Here is a 24,795-nt window from a genome sequence, read left to right as displayed (position 1 = left end):
ACCCTGACCCTAACCCTAACCCTAAGGTCCGTCAATATCGCACACTCACCTGACCCGCGCCCTAACCCTAACTCACTTAAACCGCCTAACCCCAATATTTGTCACTACTGCATACATGCCTAACCTGTGCCCTAACCCTAACTCACTTAAACCGTAACCCTAACATAAAACCAACCGCACACTCACCTGAACCCAACGCATGACCTAACACCACAGGGCTAACAATAGCAAAGCCACAATGACGTCAGTATGTCCATTTTGTGTTTTCAGAATTTTGAGTTTCAGGATTTTGGGTTTTCCGGATTTTGAATTTTCAGGCTTTTGGTTTCAGGATTTTGATTTTCAAGCTTATAGTGTTTCAGGCTTCTGATAGGGAACCATATATATATATATATATATATATATATATATATATATATATATATATATATATATATATATATATATATATGTATATATATATATATATATATATGTATATATGTATGTATATATATATATATATATATATATATATATATATATATGTGTATGTGTGTGTGTGCGTATATATATAAATATATATATATATATATATATATATATATATATATATATGTATATATCTATATATATATATATATATATATATATATATATATATATATATATATATATATATATATATATATATATATATATATATATATATATATATATATATATATATATATATATATATATATATATGGGTCTACTTCTAAATCCCAATGCCCATATGATTGATGTTCATTTATGTGAGACAGAAATAGTGAAACTTGTCATTCCTGAAAGCAACATTTTCCCAAGTTAAGTAAACACTTGCCCTACATGCCCTTTTCTCCACTGTAGTGTGATCCTGGAGTTGGTATATATAGTTAGGGGGGATGGGGGGCATAGCCCTTCCCACCTAAGTAGGTTTTACTTACTTTGGTGTGACTTTCATTTACGTATGGCCAAGTGTTTACTTACCATAGGAAAATTTTGCTGTTCGTGTTTTTTATTTTCGCTATTTTCATCTCACATAAATGACCATCAATCATATGCCCGTGATTTTGAAGTAGATCTATATATAGGTGATGTGTATATCTGTATGGGTGCCCTGCATTTTGTCAAATGCAACTTGTTCAACAAACGCAGTGGTGTGGTTTAATGTTGATGGTACGGATAGCTGAGTGGTGGAAATGTTGATGGTTTGTAACATTGAGACAGGTAAGTAGGGATGGAGGGGTGACAGAGTTTGTGCGTGTGTAAGTAAGTTAGGGTTAGGGTCGGGGATGCATGAAGGATAGGTGTTGCATGCTTGTGTGTGAGTTTGTATATATTAGGGCTAGGGTCAGGATGAGGCTGGGGGACAGATATGGTATTATGTGTGTATGTGAATGTTTGTGTGCCCAAGTGTGTCTTGTGTAGTTACAGTGTAATGAGAAGGTTATTATGAATGTAAAGTTTAGGGTAGGAGTGAGGAAAGAGTGGTCCTAATCCTAACACTAAATGGTGGGGTCAGCATGGCTGTGAAGAAGTATTAGCCAGTAACCCCAGTAAGTTATTGACACCTAACTTATGATATATAAATTGAGGATTTTCTGACATGATGTATTCACATAAGTTGATGTTTCATTGAGGGGGGTATATTGCCTGGAATAAGGATGTACTTTCAATAAAGAAGAACTGATGATGGAGTCTTGGTGAAGAAACCTGGATGTCTTCCTGAAAAAGAAATACAGTAGAACATGAAGAGAAAATATTAGGACAGGGAACACCTCCTTCCTGTGGATATAATTTGTAAATGGAATCACTGGACCTCTGTCTGAGAATGTAAGCCCTTTCTATGAGGATCTGCGGATGTTGACACGAAAGATACTCCAAAACAAATATGTAGTCTATAAGTCTTTGAGTTTTATTTGAGAAAGTTTGATTGTGGCAAAGTCTACTGCTGTGATGAATGTTATCTTTACTGTGAATTTCTTTTTTACTGCCTTCAGCTGCTGGTTCTGCAGTGCAGATGAATATGCAGTGGTTGCTGCTTTGGCATAATGAGAAGTGTTTACTGTTGGTCCACATGTAGTTCTGTCAGGCAGCTTGTTCAGAAGACTGAGGCTGTGAGCTAATGAGTCAATCCTGTGATATAGGGTTTGATTTCTTCAGCCTTCATATGCCAACTGTATGACCTTGAGGAAATTCTTTTAATCAGACAGTGCTTTGAGACAATCTAGAATTTAGACTAAGCTCCTCAATGGCCTCCTGGGCTGCATGATTAATAAGGACCTGTGAAATTATGTTTTGTGTAACTCTAGATACTAGTGTACTTAAAAAATTCTCTCTCTCTCTCTCTCTCTATATATATATATATATATATATATATATTTATATTACCCAGACACATATTTCTATATTTATGTATATATGTACATACATGTCTATGTGTGTGTGTGTGTGTGTGTGTGTGTGTGTGTGTGTGTGTGTGTGTGTGTGTGTGTGTGTGTGTGTGTGTGTGTATATGTATCCTACATTTATATCCCCACCCCTTTTTTCCCATTTTTTTACACATGGGGTCAGAGTATCACTTCAACAGTGGTAATCATCTGGAGTCTAGGTTTACACCACTATTCATATATATATATATATATATATATATATATATATATATATATATATATATATATATATATATTTTATATATATATATATATATATATATATATATATATATGTAAGGGTCTACTTTATCCAAATGGCCCACATCACCAACTTGCACTTCACTGAGAAAAAAGGACTGACAAACCAGAAGACCGACATCCAGAACACTGACTTTCCACTCAAGGTAAGTAACGACTTGGCTATCCCAACCGAACAAAATTAAACCCACCCATGTGGGGGGGCTTTGCCCCCCACACCTCCCTATGTGGGGGCCTTCACTCCCCCACAGCCCCCTAACTAAATTTACCAACTCCGAGATCACACTACTGTGGGGGTAAGGGGCAAAGTTCAACAGGAAGGCCAAGTGGCTACTTAAATCAAGTGAAAAGTCAGTGTTCCAGATGTCGGTCTTCTGGTTTGTTGGTCCTTTCATCTTGGCGAAGTGAAAGTCGGTGATGTGCCCATTCGGGTAAGTAAAGTAGACCCAGATATACATACATGCACATATAGAGAAGAAACAAAAAAGTACCAAGGCAGCCAGAGCTGGAACAGAAATAAAACTTTATTATATACAGATAAGCGCTTTTGGGCAATAACTGCACCCTTCATAAGATCATTGTTACAATGCAAATTATTTATTTATTTAACATTTGTTAACTAGGAAAGTCCGACTTGGAACAAAGCCAATTTTCTGTGGAGGATCGGGGAGAAATGCTCCAGATGCATGTCTTTCTAACGTATGAGGAAACCAGAGTACCAGGTGGAAACCCACATGAATGCATGGAGGACATGCAGACTCCACACAGAAGGCACCCCAGCCAAGAATTAACCAGAGAACCTCTTGCTGTGAGGTGACAATGCTACCGCTGCACCACTGCACCATCTGAAGGGACACTCCCAACGTGGAATAGAAATACCATTTTAAAAATCTAAAACGCCAATCAGAATGCTTAATCCATACACACCCACTAAATAAACTGAGTGCATAAGATAATTTAAAAGATTACAATGATAGATTTCCTTTATTTTTTACATGATAACATAAAAGTATATGTACACTACGAGTGTTTTTTTGTGATGTTATGATATGTTTTTGCCTTTGTGACCTAGTTATTCTTAGAGCGATATGCTTTAGTCTTCATAGTTGTTTTTTCTGCTTTGCTTCACTGTTTGATGAATGATATTATAGTACGTTGTTACTCTTGGACTTTGCAAGTGACCCTTATTCATTGTTTACTCATAATTTATTTTTACTGATAATATATTTTATTTCTAAATGAGTGATTTACCATAAGATACTATGACTGTTTTGCTTTTACAGCTTGAATGTCATGTTTCAACAGTTTGTGCTCATCTTGAGATAGCTAGACACATAAGCACTTTATATGAGCTCATGATGAAGTGATGTTTTCATTTTTAGTTAGTTTTATTCTTGGGCATTTAATCTTTTAAATGATATTATGCACTGAGGCACAACAAATTCCTATGATTGCTTCAAGTACTCACTGTTAATGGATACATCATAAGGTGTTATGTTCCATAGAACTTTTGATTGGTGCACATGCTTGGTATTTTATGAATGAATGATCCTAGTGGATGTGTATGGATTAAGCATTATGGCTGGTCTTTTATATTTTTAAAATGGTGTTTCTGTTTGAGTTGAAACAATGGTCTGATGAAGGGTGCAGTTATCACCTGAAATTGCTTATCTGGTTATAATAAAGTTTGTTTCTGTTCCATCTGTGGCAGCCTTGGTACTTTTTTTGTTTCTTCTGTTCCACACATTTAAGTGTTTGGCCTTGGTGACCATATTCCTGGTTTTGTTACATTGTTTTTTTATACATGTGTGTGTATATATATATATATATATATATATATATATATATATATATATATATATATATATATATATATATATATATATATATATATATATATATATATATATATATATATATATATATATGGGTTACCTTCATTTCACCGAATGTTCACTTCCCCGACACACAGTTCACCGACACTTCAGATCACCGGCATCTGGAAAGTCAACGTTTTGCCCCTTACCCCTATGGTAGTGTGTTCTTAGAGTTGGTATATTTAATAAGTGGGATGTGGGTTTAGTTTTCTTCAGGTAATTCCTTCCGTTGGGATGGCCAGGTGTTTACTTACCTTGCGGGAAATGTCGGCTTTGCAAATGTCGGTGATCTGAAGTGTCAGTAAACTGCGTGTCAGGGAAGTGTACGTTCAATGAACTGAAGGAAACCCGTATGTATATATATATATATATATATATATATATATATATATATATATATATATATATATATATATATATATATATATATATATATATATATATATATATATATATATATGTGTATATATATATATATATATATATATATATATATATATATATATATATATATATATATATATATATAAATATAGATACATATTTATTTATTTATTTGACATTTCTTGACAGGAACATCTGACTGGGTCAGGAAACTCCACAAAGTAAAAAAAAAGACAAATGACAGTACAGTGATAATTACATTTACATGTGGCAGTGTAACTTGCAATAAGTTACAGGTGGTGCTATTGACACACAGACAGTTGGTATTTATTTACAGCAGTAACATTTGCAGTCAAGAAATCCAGAGATATAGATAATGCAGTTGGTTTATCTAATTATAATCCTTTCAGTAGGCTGCTGGTACACACAATTATTATGAAATTTGTATAGATTGATAGACTTCTCCAATAAATTTTAAGTAGACTGCAGGTAGACCTATTGAAAAGGGTTAAGAGAAAGGGTTAGGTAGTAAACATCAGTAAGACAAGCAACTAAATATGCAGAGGGAGAGAGATGGAGAGCTTAATAATCTGCCTTCTGCTTCTTTTGCGGGAGGGGAGATGTGGGGAGGGGGAAGGAGGAAAGTATAGAAAAGTAAATGGAGTGGAAGGTAGGGAGGGGGTGGGAAAGAGTTTGCTAGATCATATGGAGCAGGGGTTGCTAGGTTTTTTTGAACGGAGGCAGGTGCCTGTATATATATAGATATAGATATACACACACACACACACACACACACACACACACACACACACACACACACACACACACACACACACACACACACACACACACACACATTAACACAATATATATTTATTTAGGCTTGCTTGATCAGATTTCTCATGTTTGCAAATTATCCAAAATCATGATATTATTTAATAGATTTAGATACCATTTAGATGTTAGAAATATCTAAATATATTTCATTCTTTATTTGTGGTACAAAAGAAAATGCAAACTCTCAGAAAAAATGGATGTAGAACAATATATGTTTCTTCCAAAACGTAAAGGTCCTCAGAGCTTTAAAACATCCAGCTCTAGCTGTACTAAAGTCACATATGGTTCTATGGTTTAATGACTATAGTGGAATACGAAAACATGTCATGTAAATTTCTGTAATCCCAGCAGCTGTAAGAATTTCAGAATTTAAATTACTTCTTAACTAGGAATCTGATGAGAGGACTGTGGGAATATTTCTGAGGATGAGGGACAAACCAAACTAAAGATGAAACTGGCAGTTCAGCTCAGAATGTTATTGTCATGTCAGAAAGTCTAGCATCCCCCCACTAGGAAATCATTGTTGGAATCTGTGTTATAGTCTTGTGTATATCACACACATATATTCTGAGAGTTTGTATGTTCATTTTTAGAACTGTAAGCAAACTTGGTGTCTCTTTATTATAATGAAAATGACTAGAAGGACCCAGTCAGGCTACAGTATTCGCTGCATAATATCTTAAACCACTTGTAGTAGAGATTCAATACATTAAGAGCATTTCAGTGTTTTAGATTTATGGCTTCTAAACGTTCATGACCTAAACCTGAATCTGCATTCAGGCCAGTAAACCCATAGCCCATTAGCTGTAGACCTGCCATACTTCACTCTTTTTCTAAGCAGATCAGTTCATATTTCTAACCTTCAAAGAGAGCCGTAATTTATTCATCCATTCTGCATTACTGCTTTACCCTAATGATGGTTGTGGGGAGAGCTAGAACCTACACCAGCAAAGAACAGGTAAACGATACACAACTCATCATGGTGGGATGCCAGCACATCAAATTACCCACACGCATTCACTCTCACACCACACGCACACCTATAGTCAATTAAACTATTACCATTTCACCTAACAGCAAGTCTTTGGAGTGAAGGAAGAAATCAGAATACCTAGAGAAAACCCATATAGGTTCACAGAGGACATCTGGGGAAGATTCCAGAAGATTTGCTGTCAGTAGAAGCAGGTCTATACATAGCTATCATTGTATTTGATTCTGTCCCCAGTTTGGCACTTTTCCAAAAAAAAGCCCTTCTCATATCTTGAAAGCAAAGAAAAATATATATATATATATATACATATATATTCTTTTTTAAGTTAAAAAAGCAGCTACTTGTTGCTGCAGTTTGTAACATACGCTACACACTGCAGCACTCAGTTTTGACTGCAAATGTAAAAATGCAATATCAGCAGTTACTTTTCAGTGCATTATGCACTGAAGACAATTTAGATTAGCCAATCATACCACCAGTCCCTAAATTATGACTTAATCAGGTACAAGGAAGAAAAGAATATACAAATGGTTACAAGAAAATTAACTTTTTAAATGACATCATTATTAAAGATTTGTTATTTAGCATTTGCAAAGTAAATTATGACAGCATTTTTGAAAAAAAGTTGACTCTATTTGTAAGAATATACATTAACACAAATCGTGAAAACTGGCGAGGGACCAGGAAGAATATGACAACAAGTGGGCATATCCTATATTTAATCATCTAACAAAAGGTACCAAAAAGCAGTTTCTAACTTAAATAAACAAGTTAAATGTGTACATCAGCACCATTTATTTCAGTCCTTTAAAGCTAATTAATGCAGGGGTTTTACAATGCAAGTTCTTCCTGTTCACATAACTATGTTTTCTTTGATGTATGTACTATAGCACTTTTTGTGATTAATGCAATATGTATTGGTAATGTATCATTATTGTCTTAATATATTGTATACCAATATTGTTTTCTCCAGTGGAAAATGAACTTTGCCAGTCCAGATATCCTCATGACCAAAACATAAATAAAATACTAAATAATGCATATGTAAAGTCTAGCATAGCCAGCTATACTGTATGTTTTTGAAATGTATATACAAATTATATCATCTAGAGAAAAATCCACAAACATAACAGGAACATGAAGACCCAACAATGACAGTAACAGAAATCCTAACTGAACCCAGAATCTTGAAGTTGTGAGACAGAAACCTTAACCACTGATCCAGTTTATTGTGCAGCATACAGGTTTTGAAGTTGTCACCTGCTTGTAAGTAGAAGATAGATTCCAGATTTGTGAATCTGCCTGGGCAACTTAAAATGCAGACCTGTGGAACCAATCACTGCACATAAGGTTTCCATCCATCTCACCCGGCCAAGAGTGTTAGGGCACCAGTGCCATCAGAGTAGCATGGGGTCATGCAGTACTTAAACTGAATGTTACTGCTCTAGTAGTAAAGCATAAGTACTGCATTAACTATGTTATCATGACATTAACTATGTCATCATGAGTTATTGTTTGGGTCTGCTCCTGCTCTGCATGGTGGTAGTGGGTTGCAACATTGTACTTGAGGCTGTAACTTGTGCATACATCTGCGAGAAGAGTGAATGATGCATTTGTAAACAGAATGACCTGAAGGATGTACTTTAATAGATAGAAGTCTTCTTTAAATTTGAATGGATTGTGAGATGTGTTGCATTGATGAGAGCAGCAGCAAAAGCATTTTGGATTTGCCAGTAATTAAAATGCAACAGGGAGCTGGAACTCTGAACCGATTAGTTGATTCTAAGAACAAGACTGCAACAGACAAGGGGAATTAGCATTTATTTAAGGATGTGTGGGGTAAAGGTACTGCAATACATAAGAAGAATTGTATTTGTTTTCATCTTAGGATTGATATACACTGGGATGGCATATACTGTCATCTTGTACTTAGAATGTTATTATTACCAGTACAAATTATTGACTTATCAGTATGGATATTGACAGGATATTGTAGTACAGTGTGGCAAGGAAACCTGAATAAATTAATGTGGTGAGTATAGGGACACGGCAAAGAAAGGAAGTTTGAATTACTGCACTTAGGATGAATATGCACTGAGAGGCTTATTTATAGTTCATGTCCTTTACTTCTAGATGCAATGTATTTTATTAGTATCTGTTATGATATTATAGTAAGTTTTATAATTTATTCATAGTATTATACATGATGGAAAGCTTGACAAATCCATGTCATGTTATATACGCTTCTGCTCTACAGTTTGATTTATTCATGAATTCTATCTAGTATAGAAAAGAAAAAGAATATTGTCCTATGATTATTCATAATATATTACTATGCCTTCATGACTATGCTGCATTCTTATGAAAAATGGGAGAATTTCCCATGCAGAAAAATCTTGGTGATAATGCATGCCCTGTGGAATATACTAGTAGTGCTCTAGAGTAGAATGGATCAGCAATCAGTGTGGCATGAAAGGTTATGTGTGACTGAGAAGCAAACAGGTGAACTTAATTATTACTATTGTAAAACACCAAATGCAAATAAGGAATTCTAGAAGATAAGGATAAATAAACACTGCCGCTCATTGCATTTAATACTCCATTAGGTATTTACAGACTTTTGTTTTCTATTTCTTCAGTGCCTAATATTTTCCAAAGGCCTTTTGCATAGAAAACTGAGGGCATGTACAATCTTGTAAATATAATCAGTGATGCATTGATGCCAAGCTAGAAGTAAAAAGGCCAAACAGAAAACTGGTACAACTCCTAAATTGATTAAAACAATTCTTCTTCTTCTTCTACTTCTTTTGGCTGCTCCCATTAGGGGTCGCCACAGAGGATCAACTGTTTCCATTTCTTCCTGTCCTCTGCATCTTGCTCTGTCACACCATCCACCGGCATGTCCTCTCTCACCACATCCATAAACCTTATCTTAGGCCTTCCTCTTTTCCTGTTACCTGGCAGCTTCATCCTTAGCATCTTTTTCCCAATATACTCTGCATCCCTCCTCAGCACATGTCCAAACCAATGCTATCTTGCCTCTCTGACTTTGTCTCCAAACTGTCCAACCTGGGCTGACCCTGTAATATACTTATTCCTAATCCTGTCCACCCTCATCACACCCATTGCAAATCTTAACATCTTTAACTCTGCCATGTCCAGCTCTGACTCCTGCCTTTTTGTCAATGCTACTGTCTCCAACCCATATAACATAGCTGGTCTCACTACCCTCTTGTAGACCTTCCCTTTCACTCTTACTGGTACTCGTCTGTCACAAATCACTCCTGACACTCTTCTCCACCCAATCCATCCTGCCTGTACTCTCTTCTTCACCTCTCTTCTACACTCACCATTACTCTGAACTGTTGATCCCAAGTATTTAAACTTATCCACCTTTGCCACGCCTACTCCCTGCATCCTCACCATTCCTCTATCCTTCCTGTCATTCACACACATATATTCTGTCTTAATCCTGCTGACCTTCATTCCTCTTCTCTCTAGAGCATATCTCCACCTCTCCAGGGTCTCCCCCACCTCTTCCCTACTCTCACTTCAGATCAAAATGTCATCTGCAAACATCATAGTCCACAGGGACTCCTGTCTGATCTCATCTCTCAACCTGTCCATCACCATTGCAAATAAGAAAGGGCTCAGACCTGATCCTTGATGTAATCCCACCTCCACCTTAAACGCATCTGTCAATCCCACTGCAGACCTCACTGCTGTCACACTACCCTCCTACATATCCTGTACCACTGTCACATACTTCTCTGTCACTCCCGACTTCGTCATACAATACCACAGCTCCTCTCTAGGCACCCTGTCATATGCTTTCTCTAAGTCCACAAAGACACAATGCAACTCCTTCTGGCCTTATCTATATTTCTCCATCAACACTCTCAGAGCAAACATCACATCTGTAGTGCTCTTTCCTGGCATGAAACCATACTGCTTATCACTAATCATCACCTCCCTTCTTAACCTAGCTTCCACTACTCTTTTCCATAACTTCATGCTTTGACTGATCAATTTAATCCCTCTGTAGTTACTCCATTCCTCAGGCATCCTCTCACTTTCCAAGATTTCCTTAAACAATCTGGTTAAAAACTCCACTGCCATTTCAACTAAACACATCCATGCTTCCACAGGTATGTCATCTGGACCAACAGCCTTTCCATTCTTCATCCTCTTCATAGCTATCCTTACTTCCTCCTTGCTAATCCATTGTACTTCATGGTTCACTATCCCCACATCATCCAACCTTCTCTCCCTCTCATTCTCTTCCTTCATCAACCCCTCAAAGTACTCTTTCCATCTGCTCAACACACTCTCCTCACTTGTGAGTATGTTTCCCTCATTATCCTTTATCACCCTTACCTGCTGCATGTCTTTACTAGCTGAGTCCATCTGTCTAGCCAATTGGTACAGGTCCTTTTCTCCCTCCTTAGTGTCCAACCTTTTATACAACTCTTCATATGCCTTATCCTTAGCCTTCACCACCTCTTTCTTTGCCATGCACCTCATCTCCTTATACTCGTGTCTACTTTCTTCATCTCTCTGACAATCCCACTTCTTCTTCGCCAGCTTCATTCCACCACCATGTCTCCTTGTCCTCCTTCCTCTTTCCAGATGTCACGCCAAGCACCCTTCTATTTATTGAAATTGATTAAAACAATATAAATAATAATATAAATAAGAATAAATGTAAAATAAGGCTAATCAGTCTGAGACAGTGTGTTGTAGTCTAACACAAGAAAAATTAAAACCTAATACAGAAAACCTCACAGTTCTGCAAGTGTCAAAACAAGAAGGCAATCAAACATTATATAAATAATTATAGGAATGACAGAGGGTCTTACTGTGTTCAGAGTATGCTTGAAATTGACATGCATTCTAAGAAATTTGCTAGATTAAAAGGTATTCATTAAATAGGAGTATGAGCAATGAAAGAGTTTTTAAATATGGATGAACTGAATTACAGAAGCGCATACATTAAAATACATAAATTAGACAGTTGGGCAAGATGATGCCAGTCAGAGTGGTATCAAACTAGTGAGCCAACAAGAGAATATATCAATTGTCTATTTGTCAAGATGATTTTAAATAGAAAAGAGAGATATACAGAAAGTGAATTGTTGACAATAATACATGAAAGTGTGGAATTGTGTGAGGATATCTAGACTAAAGAATCTCAGGTGCAAAATTTTGTGAATATATCAGTACTAAAGAAGCCCACGTGCACGCAGACCAAAACCCTTGCAAATCTTAGTAAAAATGCCTTTGCATACGTTATCTATGTGATTGCAAAAATGCTAGTCTGAAACTGAAATATAGTCCAAGCAAGGAGCTAAGCATAGATGATATGATGAAACGTATGAAAGTTTTCTAAAACATATCAAGAGATTCTTTAGGTAATGCCAAAAGTAATCATTGACACTAAGAAACTAAAATAATTCCATAGATGTGCTTATGCTGACGTAGAAATATACTGATGGTAAGAAATTGCAGCAAGAAGATGGCCTGGGCAAAAATAACTATTACAGAAATAAATTCAATCTTCTTTTTTTCTTCTGAAAAAGAAATGATTTGTGTACAGATTTTAACATTTAAACTGGACAAAAAAATAATTTCTAATCACCCGAGAATGATACACAAGTCATATCTGCTAATAGTAAAGCTTATGGAATAGGCAAAAAGCATAATATTAGTATTGTGACCAGAATTTTTTATTAAAATGGAGCGATTAGTACAGAGTCGTGCCATACGTGATTCATATAGTAACAATACTTCAAATGAAACGATACTAGCCTCCTCATTATCAACATACCCATGCAGTTGCGTAGCTATAGATTTCTTTCATTCTAAGCAAAACATATGTTATATGTGTAGATTATTATTTCTACTGCCTGAAAATAATCAAACTGACAGGCATAAGAGCTACATATATGACTAGTGCATTAAAATTAGTATTCTCGAGATGGGGTACCTGTTTTTGCCATGTCTTAAATTGTTCGATAATACAAAAGTCAGAAATTCAGAAGATATATACACGAGTGAAATTCATACATATACAACTTACTTCACACTATACATATGCTCATTGGTCAAGAACAGATAATTATCCAAAGAGATAAACATCTCATAAAGGAGGCCTAAAGCATTAGCTATGAGGACGGTCATCTCATAGTTTTGGAATTCAAGAATAATGCATTGCAGGGAGCCAGTTTGTCACTACCTCAAATATTAATGGACAGGAGGTTGAAAAGCAAGTAATACAGTTTGGGTTTCTATCTGAATCCTAAAAATTAATACAACACTGATATACTGTTGAAAGGAAATGAGATGAAACTGACATCTGCTATGTGTGGGTTAGAATTTGAGGAAACTGGAGATAAAGTGTGATACCAAAAAGTCATTGAATGTTTGCAACTTGAATCAGAAGTAAAGGGTCCTTTAACCTAACAGAGATCATATTATTTATGGGGAGCATGGAGAGTTGTATAGAGCAAAACAGATATTTATGTTACAAGAACTGCATTAAAGATCAAGAGCAAAAAGCAACAAAAACTATTGGGCTCATTTTCTTATCAGGACAATAGAGACATTGGGAATTGTATTAGTCAAGAGTGTTGGAGAAGAGTAGAGGATTTTACGATTAGGACAAAGGAGAAATATAATATATAGAGGTACATTGCTTAAGTATGCTATTACTTAGCTACTTAGGTATATGAAGTTGCAAGTTATTCTAGAAGCCAGTCAGAGTAAAAACTCACAAAGATTGTGAATATGTCTATAGAGTGAGGGAGTTTTTTATTGAGCATGAAATGCATATCCAGAGTCTATAATACCTGAGAGTTTGTAACAGTCACATTAAAATGAGGCATTCTACAAGTCAGCTGCAGGCATAATTTCTCATGCTGTGTTGTCTGTCTCCGTATGTATGTGTGTGTGTGTGTGTGTGTGTGTGTGTGTGTGTGTGTGTGTGTGTGTGTGTGGGGAGGGAGGAGGGTGGGGGTGTGTGAGAGGAGGATAGTATCGCAGACAACAGAATTTGCCTTCTCTGTTCCTTCATAAAGCAGAGCAGAGCAGAAACATACATCACACATATCAAGCAGGATATTTTAGAATATAAAACCAAAATTAGTGTTTAAGATATGAGGAAAATGATTTACAAACATGTTGTGTATCAAACTGAACATAGAGTTTTGCACTATGCTTTCCTTTGCAAATCTTGCTCTGGTCTTATGAGATCGGCTGCCTCCCTTAATAAAAGAATGCAATATCGTGGCCTTTTCCAGAAGTCCTTTAAATTGTCACATACATATTTTGTTCTTTGCTACTGTAGATTTTAATTAATTTAGTATTTAACTAGATTATCATGTTGAAACTGTCAGTTCTTATCCTGCTGTTTATTTTCTTATGTTTTCTTTAACTGATTTGGTGTGTAGGCCCTTTAATTAATATCTAAGACAATGCATGGATAATAAATAAGTAAATATGGAAGACACTCACTATGCATGCCTATCCTCTATTAATTAAACTGAAAATGGAGGTAATCCAGAATGCTCGAGTCAAGGCTGGTATCCCACCGCTAACCCAGAGGGTGACTATCAAGAAACAAGAGTACAAAGGATTTGTCCAAATAAAATCACTTGAGCTAGCAAATCTAGTAGATTTTCTTTATGATACCGTTCCTGTCAGATGAATAAAGACACCTTGGTGTAGTCTCAGGTAGTTTATTCAGTTAAGTAGGTAGATGGACTAGTGGTCCTGTTCATTGGCCAAATGGATAGCTAGGGATTGTTGGTTCACGTCCCATCTGGGGTGATATAATCATTAGAAAAAGAAAACTTGTGTGTCTACCTATTACTGAGTTTGAAAATTGCTATGAAAAACGAAATCTGATGATATATAAGAAACTACCAAGTACTTTCCAACCAGTGCAAAACAAAAATAAATACTGACAGCATGCTTAGCATTGTGATATGATTTATGTTGTTTCTGAGTAACAGTTTGACTAAATATGCAATGTGACTGCAAGGTTTGACATTCACTGATGTGGGTGAATTGATTAATTAGGTCGTGTGTACACCCTTCTCACATTATCTGCTGTACATGTGCTTGAAAGAACTTCATTTTGTAAAGGACTTTAAGCTCAGGAAATTCATTGCAGCCACTAAGCAAAACAAATGACAGCCACACTTATAAAACTAAGATTAATTTTGCAGCTTTATAACATTTTAAGGGCCCCTCAGCAGTATGTAATTTATTCTTTCATGTGGGAGACAAAATTTAGTGCTAAATGAAAGTGCCTGACAAAGTCCTTTCCTACCATGACAGAATTAAATTATTCTTGCAAATGCACAGAATTACATTAAAAAGGCAAGACTCTCAATTGCTTGGATGCATCTAATTTCTTCAGACAAACTGGAATAACATATGCCTCAGTAGTACAATAATGTATCAATAGTGAGGCACAATTTTTCCTGGTACAATAATGCATGATGAAGGTAGAATATGCTTGCTTGTTTTAGCTAACCATGACTGCATTTTGCAAATATTGGGGACATAAATTTTTACTGATTTATTTTAATTTTTTTTCATATTCTCTTTCCAGGGTCCTGACCACTGTACAAAATGTTCCCATTTCAAAGATGGACCTAACTGTGTAGAGAAGTGCCCAGATGGTTTGCAGGGAGCCACTGGCTTCATTTTCAAATATGCTGATGTCAGTAATGAGTGCCACCCCTGTCATCCTAACTGCACCCAGGGGTAAGTCTTTAGCTTCAATACCTTGATAATACTGTTAAAGCTTCAGTGCTTGTCTGCCTTACCTAATTGTGAAAAATGATGCATATAAAATAAAATTGCTTTTGGGAAAAATGCAGAAGTGTAAAGAAATAAAGCTCATATTTTAATGAAATGCCTGGTTCAAACAATACAAATCCAGGCTGTTCACTGATTTAGTTTTCTTCAAAAAAGCAAGAGATGATTAATATTGTGTGCTCCATCCTAAAGATTTCATATGGTATCCAAAGGCAAATAGAGAGATGCAGACATATAGCTATTTGATATCTTATGAGACTGGTTTGACTGGTCTGTAATACATTTAGTATTCTACTGCATGTTTTATATAGGCAAATGTTGTGAGTTGCACTATTTCTGAATGGTCTCAACTGATGTTTTACTGGATATGTCATTTCCATGTAACCTATAACAGCAGTCTTAACATAAAGTATTTCATCTAACACAACATTAGCTATCAAGTGCATCTGTATCAAACAGGAAGATACATTAAGATGTGTGGAACTGTAATACTGCACAGCACTGGCCTTATAAAACTGGATATATCAGCAATGGTGTTGCCTTCAGATGTGAGCCATGGCTAAATTTTTATTAGTCTGTTTATTTCTAGCTGTTTTATCATTTATTTACAATTTGTAACAGGATAAATGTGCTAGTCTATTCACCCTTTTCAGACACAATTTTAAAGGCTGAAGTTTGCGACATCATTTATTCTATTAGGGAATAATGTTGTGTACTCAGTACTCCGCTCATATGCACCATATTGTCATTCCCAAATTATCTTTGTGCACACACAAAGAGCAGCAGAAAATATAAATTCACCATTGGAAAAGTGATAGATGCATACAAAAGTGAATGGAAAGCAGGATTTTGGTATGACAAGGTTTTCCAGACAGCAAGACACTGGCTCAGAAAATATAATAAATTAAAGAATGTGGCCAACATAATAGTGTTTAGGATAATGAGCTGAAAAACTTCTGCAGTGCCTGGAGTGCGGTGGTTATACTCTGACAGCAATGAAAATACATAATTACATTGGCAATAGTTCTGTTTCTGAGTGGTATGTTTTTTTTTTCTCCATCATGTTTGATTGAACATTCAAATTAGATTCTATGTATTTTTAGTTCCTTAAAACTACCCTCCTAAGTCTAAGGGTATTCATGTCCTGTCATTTTAGAATGAATAGGACAATCTTTGAGTGGCTGATGAGTTACTATACGACCAAGATGCAAACCACCTTTCAGTCTCTTGTGCTCATACTAGCTAGGATTAGATTGTTTTCATATTTTCAAAAGCAAGGACACACAGGCTTTAGAAATGTGAGTAAGAACTCCTTCACATTCTAATATGATTTAAATGTTAACAACCCCTTTCCGTCACCACCTGTTTGTCGAGTGGTAGTGTGCTCCACAGGAAGTCAGTAGTTTAAATGGTAGTGTGCTCCACAGGAAGTCAGTAGTTTAAATGGTTATCTAGTGTCACCTGCCACATGCATGACCATTCTACTACATCACTACTAAGCTCCCCAGACAGAGCAGCTAATTAATCAGGTTTGTCCCCTTTCCTAAGCCCAACTCTAATGCTAAAATACACACATTCAGAAACAAACACATAACAGCTATCCCCTTACATAACCATGATCCTTACACCCAAACATATGAACAAATACACTCACCCCTTTCAAACCCCACTTATCTATCTCAACAAAACTTGCCATCAGCGATATCAATGTTAAACAATCTTTTCAGCCCATTTTGACCAAATTTAGAGGAACCATGTGTGCATGTGTCTGTGTGTGTGCGTGTGTGTGTGTGTGTGTGTGTGTGTGTGCACATATATGGATATATATATATATATATATATATATATATATATATATATATATATATATATATATATTTATATGTGTGTATATATACATATAAATATAGGGTCTACTCACATTAGTTGAATAGTCCAAAACACTGACCAAAAAGGTTGACAGACTGAACATCTGTACATTACCACACGTGCTGACAAGGAATCTTGTTGGATGCAATTTTCAATTAAAAAAAATAATAATAACATTGCTTTTTGCAAGGTGCCAAGCCCTTGTGCACCCCCCCCCCACACCCCTTGCTAATTATACATACTAACACTGAAATTATACAATCCCCAGGGAAAGGGAATATTCCCCTGTCCCTTAGGACTGTTGATGTAGCACACATGTTGACATTTTACTTGACTGAATGCGTGCGCACACACACACACACACACACACACACACACACACACACACACACACACACAAATATATACATATTTATATATAATGTTTCAAAGTTGCATATGTAATTGTTGTTGGAGGAAGTATTTTACTTCCAAAACATGCTATAAAAGTATTCAATGTCAGCACACACACACACACACACACACACACACACACACACACACAAACATGCTATAAAAGTATTCAATGTCAGCACACACACACACACACACACACACACACACACACACACACACACACACACACACACACACACACACACACACACACACACACACATGCACAGCCAGTGCAACCATTTATTCAGCTCATACAGTTACATCAGACCACCATATTCTCATTCTAAGGCCCCTCACTGGTCCAAATAAGTAATCTTACAATAAACCATAAGCACTACTTACTCTTATACTCTCTACGATTACCTTGTCCCCTATTTGTCCATTTTAATTCAGTTCCCTATATTACTCTAGCATGTCCAAAGGTCAGTCAATGGTTTCCTCTCCAGTCCAGCTGGTGAATCTGGGAATTTTGAGGCAATGTTACAACTGTCTCATGTACACGGACAACCCTCTCCTCCTCCAAACAGCTTCAAATATATGTGAGAGATGCAACCATATAGCCAAACTGGAGGCTGAGCTCTCTCATCTCAAAACTGGTGTAACCAGTCAAGAGGAGAAGGTAACTTCACACAACACAATTCTAGTATCACATAGTCCCACCACAACAGCAAACCAAACACATAAAAACACAAAAACATACTCGGAGGCTCTAAATAAAAATGTACCTAAGCAACAGAGACCTCCAAATCAGACATCCAAGCAAACGCTACCCCAAAACAAAACACGTACAACACATAGCCCACAAAGTCAGTGTGCCAAGCAGCCACAGCCCTTAAGGCTGAATAACACACCTGATACTCTTGTAATAGGTGACTCTATTGTCAGACACACTGACGTCCCGCTCACCAGGCTGAATAAAGAGAAGGTCACAGTGAGCTGCCTGTCGGGCGCTAGGATCCGCCACATAATGCAGGCACTCAGGTCACTCCAAAGCAAATACAAATATGACTCAGTCATTGTACATGCTGGTGTGAATGACCTGAGACGTACCTCCCTCGACTACATGAAACGAGACATAGAGGAGCTCTCTGATCATGTAGCCCAGGCTGGTATGACCCTGACCTTGAGCAGCATCTTACCCTCACCTAGAATGATGCCACAGTATAAAGACAAAATGATCGATTTTAATAATTGGCTAAACTTTTGGTGTCATTCAAAGGGGATCCAGTGTTTGTCAGCCTGGGATGACATGCTTGACAAGCCACGTTGCTTTGCTAGGGATGGCTTGCACCTGTCACCCCTGGGCTTTCGGATATTGGCAAAGGCTCTTGCCACCCCCATAGTGCCTTTTTTAGGCAAGGCTCAAAAGTCAAACCCACCTCCATAGACAGCACAAGGAACAAGAAACTAAGGGTAATGCTGCTAAACACCAGAAGTCCTAACCTCAAGATGCATGCACTCAAAGCTCTCCTCAGTATGGAGAACATCGATATCTGTGCAGTGACAGAAACCTGGTTCAAGGCTCCAGAGAGCACCCCAGCACTACCAGGTTATACCTCATATCATGCTTTTCGGCCCCAAAACCCGGACCAAACCACAAAAGGAGGGGGAGTTTCCATATTTATCAAGGATATCCACACCTCCAGGTTAGTGGCATTGCACGAAGTATTGGAGACCATCCATGTGCAACTGACAGTGGGCAAGACTGCTTTTCAGTTTATAGCATCCTACAGACCACCATCTCAAAGTCAGGAATCCCACTCGGCTTTCCTGAAAACATTGGAGAACATGAAGATCTCTCCGAACACCATTATATTGGGCGACGTCTACTACCCAAACATAGACTGGGAGCATTACTCAAGCCCCCAGCACCTTAGCCCAAAGGTTCCTGGAATTTATAAAGTCAAATGCTATGGAACAACTAGTCACCACTCCCACAAGAGGGGAAAACATACTAGACCTGATCATTACCAACATGGGGACTCTATGCTCCATACCAGAAGTATATCCCTCATTGGTAAGATCAGACCATAAATTAATTTCACTGGATATCCACATCCCGACCCCACCCCCAGCCCAGAAAACCACAGTGAAAAACTTCACAAAAGCGAACTTCACACTTCTCAAAACCGAAGTGGAATCCTTCAAGGCCCCAGGGCCAGTGGAAACTACGGCCCAAACTGCAGAATCCTATATAAACGCATTCTACGGACATCTCCTTAGGAATGCATGGGTCATGCTATCCCAAACAAAATCAAGACCCAGTCATCCAAAGGCAGGCATCCAGTCTGGTGGACTCCAGCCATAAATAAACTGTACAACAGAAGGAGAAAGCTACTACATGATAGAGCAAAATCCCTAAAAGGGAAGGCATCTCTGATCAGTACTAGCAAAAAATTATGATCCCTCATAAAATCCTTCAAGGCCAGCTTCAAGAGAAAAATTGCACAGGACACTAAAGACAATCATAAGGCTTTTTTCAGTTATGTTAGAAACCTGGGATGCAACTCCCAGACTTGTTCTGAGTTGATTCTAAATGACAAAAAATACACTGAACCCACAGACATCGCCAATATCCTGGCAGACAGGTTCAGTGCAAACTTCTCCACCCCCTTCCCCCCAAAAGAGCAAGTATCTATCCCGGCAGAGTGCAGCCTCCCAAACATCTCTGATGCTCAGGTGAAGGCCGCCCTCTCCAAAGCAAAAAACACTGCTTCCATGGGACCAGATGGCATCCCGGGTTGCGTCCTACATGACCTCCAAGAAGAACTAATCCCTCAAGTAAAACTGCTGTACAATCTCAGCCTCACTACAGGATATGTGCCCAAAGAATGGCATACAGCAACAGTGGTCCCACTCCACAAAGGTGGTGCCTCTGCGGACCCTGAAAACTATCGCCCCATAAGCCTGACTAGCCTAGTCTGCAAGGCTATGGAGAGGATCATCATGGAACTCATAAACAAAGACATTGGGGACCTACAGACACTAGATCCTACCCAATTTGGCTTCATCAAGGGCAGATCCTGCCTTTTGAACCTGGTCGATTTCTTCGAAACAGTCACCACACCAGTCATAGATGAAGGGAAGGTAGTCCACACAGCCTATCTGGACCTCACAAAGGCATTTGACACAATACCCCACTCGGGCATCATAGATAAGCTATCCAACCTAAATATAAACCCCTATGTCACATGATGGGTCGCAAACTGGCTCAAAGACAGAACCCACAGAGTCAGAGTTGCTGGAGCCATGTCAGCCTCGAAACCGGTCACAAGTGGTGTCCCACAAGGTTCTGTCCTGGGACCTCTCTTGTTCGGTATTTACTTTTCTGAGGTACAGGCCAATGTGGGAGGACTATGGCTCACCAAGTTCACAGATGAGTCCAAACTGGGCGCCATAATCGACTCTCCAGCTGACACAAACATCCTTCAAAAAGGTCTCACAGAGACGGATAACTGGTGCCAGAGCCATGGTCTAAAGCTAAATGCCAAAAAGTGTATAGTCATACCCTTTGGCAAAAACAATATGCCCACAAATTACCACGTAGGTGGTAACCCATTAAGTACAGAGAAAGTAATTAGGGATCTGGGGACCCAAGTTGATAGCAATCTCTCCTTTGACAACCACATTGCCAAAGTGGTTATAAAGACCTTCTACATAGCCTACCTCATCATGAAAGGATTCATATCTAGATCAAGAGAGGTAATCGTGCCCCTTTATTCATCCCTCATCAGGCCCATCATAGAATACAATGCCCCCTTTGGGATGTACCTTACCCGACACCTGCAGCAATTAGAAAGACCCCAAAAGTACCTCTCCAGGAGGATCAAAGGACTCAAACAGATGCCATATGCTGCTCGGTTAAAAAAACTCCAGCTCTACTCAGTTGCATACCACCTACTTCGAGGCGATCTATGCCTGACATATAAAGCTATGTCCAACCCAGAATTAATGGACATGCTCCACCTCAGTAAATCTAAATCCCTTAGAGCCAAGCACTCGAGGGACTTAAACCTCAGCACAGAAATAAATAGAACATGCTGGAGGGACAGATTCATAACCCAGAGGCTCCCTTCGCTCTGGAATAGAATTCCAATTCATGTTAGGCAGAGCACCTCACTGACTCTCTTCAAGAAGAATCTTGATGAGTGGATGGGGGATTGTAGGTTTGTCCTGGGGATTACTTCTGTGTCACTATTAGACAGAGGCACAGCAAACTAAACTTTAAAAAGGGCACAGTATACTCAAATCAAGGGGTGGCGTAAGCCAAACACAATCAGGCTAGGCTTATAAATGCCCCAGGGCAGATTGCCTAGTATGAACCTATGAACCTATGAACCATTTTGCACCAAATCAACAGATGCATAATACAATAAATTGAACCTCTGGGTAGTGGACCACTATGACCAGGTGGCATGCCAACCCCAAACATTCCGATGGACTAGTCCTCCCAAAATGCCTGTCAGCACCATTACATTACATTACCATAGAGGAGGGTGAGAACTGGTTGCTTCCACTAATAGGGATACTGGTCTACTAGCCCAGGAAAGCCAGGGAGAATGCAAAGGTGGACAGACAATGTCACAAACATCTTCCAGCCTAATATGAGGGCAGATAGGAAGGGAATCAGTACCACTCTGCCAAAAATGACAGCAGCTGTCCATTATGCCGGTGTGTTAATAGATGTTATGCGTGCCACATTCCCTGATATTTATACAGCCTCAGGTACAATCTGCCCTGCTTGGCAATGCTCAGTATTCTCCATGATCTACAGCTCATAAAACACACACAATGCCAATGCAACCATTTATTAAGTTAAATCTGTTACATTAAACAGATATGTACCAATCTAACAGGGAAACAGTGCAATAAACTGAATTTAAAGGTAACAGACCTCTATGATGTGGTGGTATACCAGCCGACTCCCTGGAGGGGCTTGTCTACCAAAATGCCCTCAGTACCATCACATTACCATAAAGCAGTGTGGGAAACGCTCACTCCCACCAACAGGTATATTGGTCTGGTGGCTCAGGAAAGCAGAGGAAATGGAAAAGAGGGACAATCTACCTTAAAACCACCCACCATGCTATACACAGCCTGCCCCCACCCCTCCCCAGCTGTTGACCTTATCAAATGAGCTGCTATGTAACTAGAGTAGAAAACTAGCTAGAACCTTTTATAATCATTACAACAAAACATAACTGTTACTCTATACTCAATATGTGCTTGAGTCCCAATGCTAAGGTCAGATTAAATGAGTCAAACTCACAGTTGAAAGGTGGACTTCAACCAAGCAAAACCAAATGAGGTCCTTATTACAAAAGCCCCAGTGTTCAATGACAAAAATTTACAAAAGAGAAGCAGCCCTGTTCACAATCTGGTTGCTAAATTTACAGGTTGATTCAGCCACCACAGGAACAACCTTACTATGCCAGTAAAGACAAGGAATGATGGCAGACTAAATGACTGAGATGTTCAACAAATATTATTAAATTCACATCAGCCCTCTGAATATGGTGGCCAAAAGATGGTGCTTAGGAATCCAACTGAAGCTGTTACCTCCTAGATGCAGCAACAACACTTGTGGCTGGCCACTAACAATGAGTACTTCTTTGTAAGTCGTTACTAGTTGGTCCCTCCACACACCTGGATCACCTTTCCAAAACACTTCCACAAAGGTCAGGTTGATGCCAATATTTGACCCATTCCTACAAACTGTTGCCCTCTTGGTTATTAAAGAAATAAATGAGTGACCCTAAATTAGAATGAGGGTGACATCTGAAACATAAACAAACTGGATAACATGTGAGTTATAGCACAGTTACATGATACATCTAAGGCGCATGCAGAACACAACCCCCTTACACTTTCCATAACTTCTACCAATTTACTTTCACTAACTAGGTTGGATGCTATGTCCAAGCAGAATAAATGAGAGGAGTAACTGACTATCCAAAGCTCCTGCACCAATAGTGGTTTATGTAGCAGGTTCTCAAGGTGCTTGGATGCTATATGTAACCCCTATGAAGATGAAGAGCTAAGCCTTGTAAACATACTTTGCCAGATCGATATCATCTGGTGAGAACCCATTGTACTGGACAAAATAAATGGAACAACATTTTGCATAACATAATCTACTGACCTTGCCCTAACTGATTGGTCTTGGATTTGCTCAGTCAGTTAACCACTAAATTTCATGGCAGTGACACATCTTCTATGACAAAGATCCCAGATGTTTGACCCTAAAAGCATCTGAGGAGATCAAATAGATAAAGGTGTCCTGGACTGGATAATTACTGCAGTATGGACTGGGCACCTTTGAGTACACTCCCAAGCAAGTCCTTGCCAATGGGCATCCTACAGTCCACAGAAGAGCTTATCTCTCTCTCCTAATCTTAGTGCATCCTGGATATGACCCATGGTTTGGATACATCTAGGAGACATATTACCTTAGCTCAGAAGCTGGGGACAAGCAAATGAACATGCAACGTCCTGACAGCCTCATTCAAAACACAACAAGAAAGTGACTGATAAGGAGAGGGTACCAGGACCTGTCACCCAAGGGTAAGTTTTGACAAAACTAAAGGAAGAAAAGAAAGGATGGCTGCCCCTAAGTTTTCTTAGTGCTGTCTGACCATGAATTACATAGCAGGTCCTGGATTAGTTTTTTGCCAATGATCCATAGATGGGATGGGATGACACTGGGGTCATCTTGTGCATCTATAGCCAATCTGTGAAATCTGTCAACCTTTAGTTGATAGAGGCTGTCAGCTATGCTATGCAGAGCTTCAACAGTATGGGAGGGGACATCTTCTCTTCCCACTTGAGGGACAGCGCTACTGCAATATGTCTTCCTAGGAAAGATAAAGAGAAATTG

At 38.3% G+C, this 24,795-nt stretch overlaps 1 protein-coding gene across 2 annotated transcripts in view; it reads left to right on the top strand.

Annotated features, from left to right (window-relative positions):
* ERBB4 (erb-b2 receptor tyrosine kinase 4) overlaps positions 1–24,795 on the top strand; it is a 4,056,904-nt gene that overhangs the window by 2,907,177 nt on the left and 1,124,932 nt on the right. For both annotated transcript variants that reach the window (XM_044075709.1, XM_044075708.1), the window contains exon 15: positions 15,403–15,557. In XM_044075709.1, coding sequence (XP_043931644.1) covers positions 15,403–15,557 — 155 coding nt within the window. The remainder of the gene's footprint in view (positions 1–15,402; positions 15,558–24,795) is intronic.

This window comes from Protopterus annectens, chromosome 6.part1 (genome assembly GCF_019279795.1).
Source record: "Protopterus annectens isolate FY-2018-M chromosome 6.part1, PAN1.0, whole genome shotgun sequence".
Taxonomy (NCBI): Eukaryota; Metazoa; Chordata; order Ceratodontiformes; family Protopteridae; genus Protopterus; species Protopterus annectens.
Note: the sequence above shows the minus strand (reverse complement) of the source record. Positions and strands in the feature narration are given on the sequence as shown.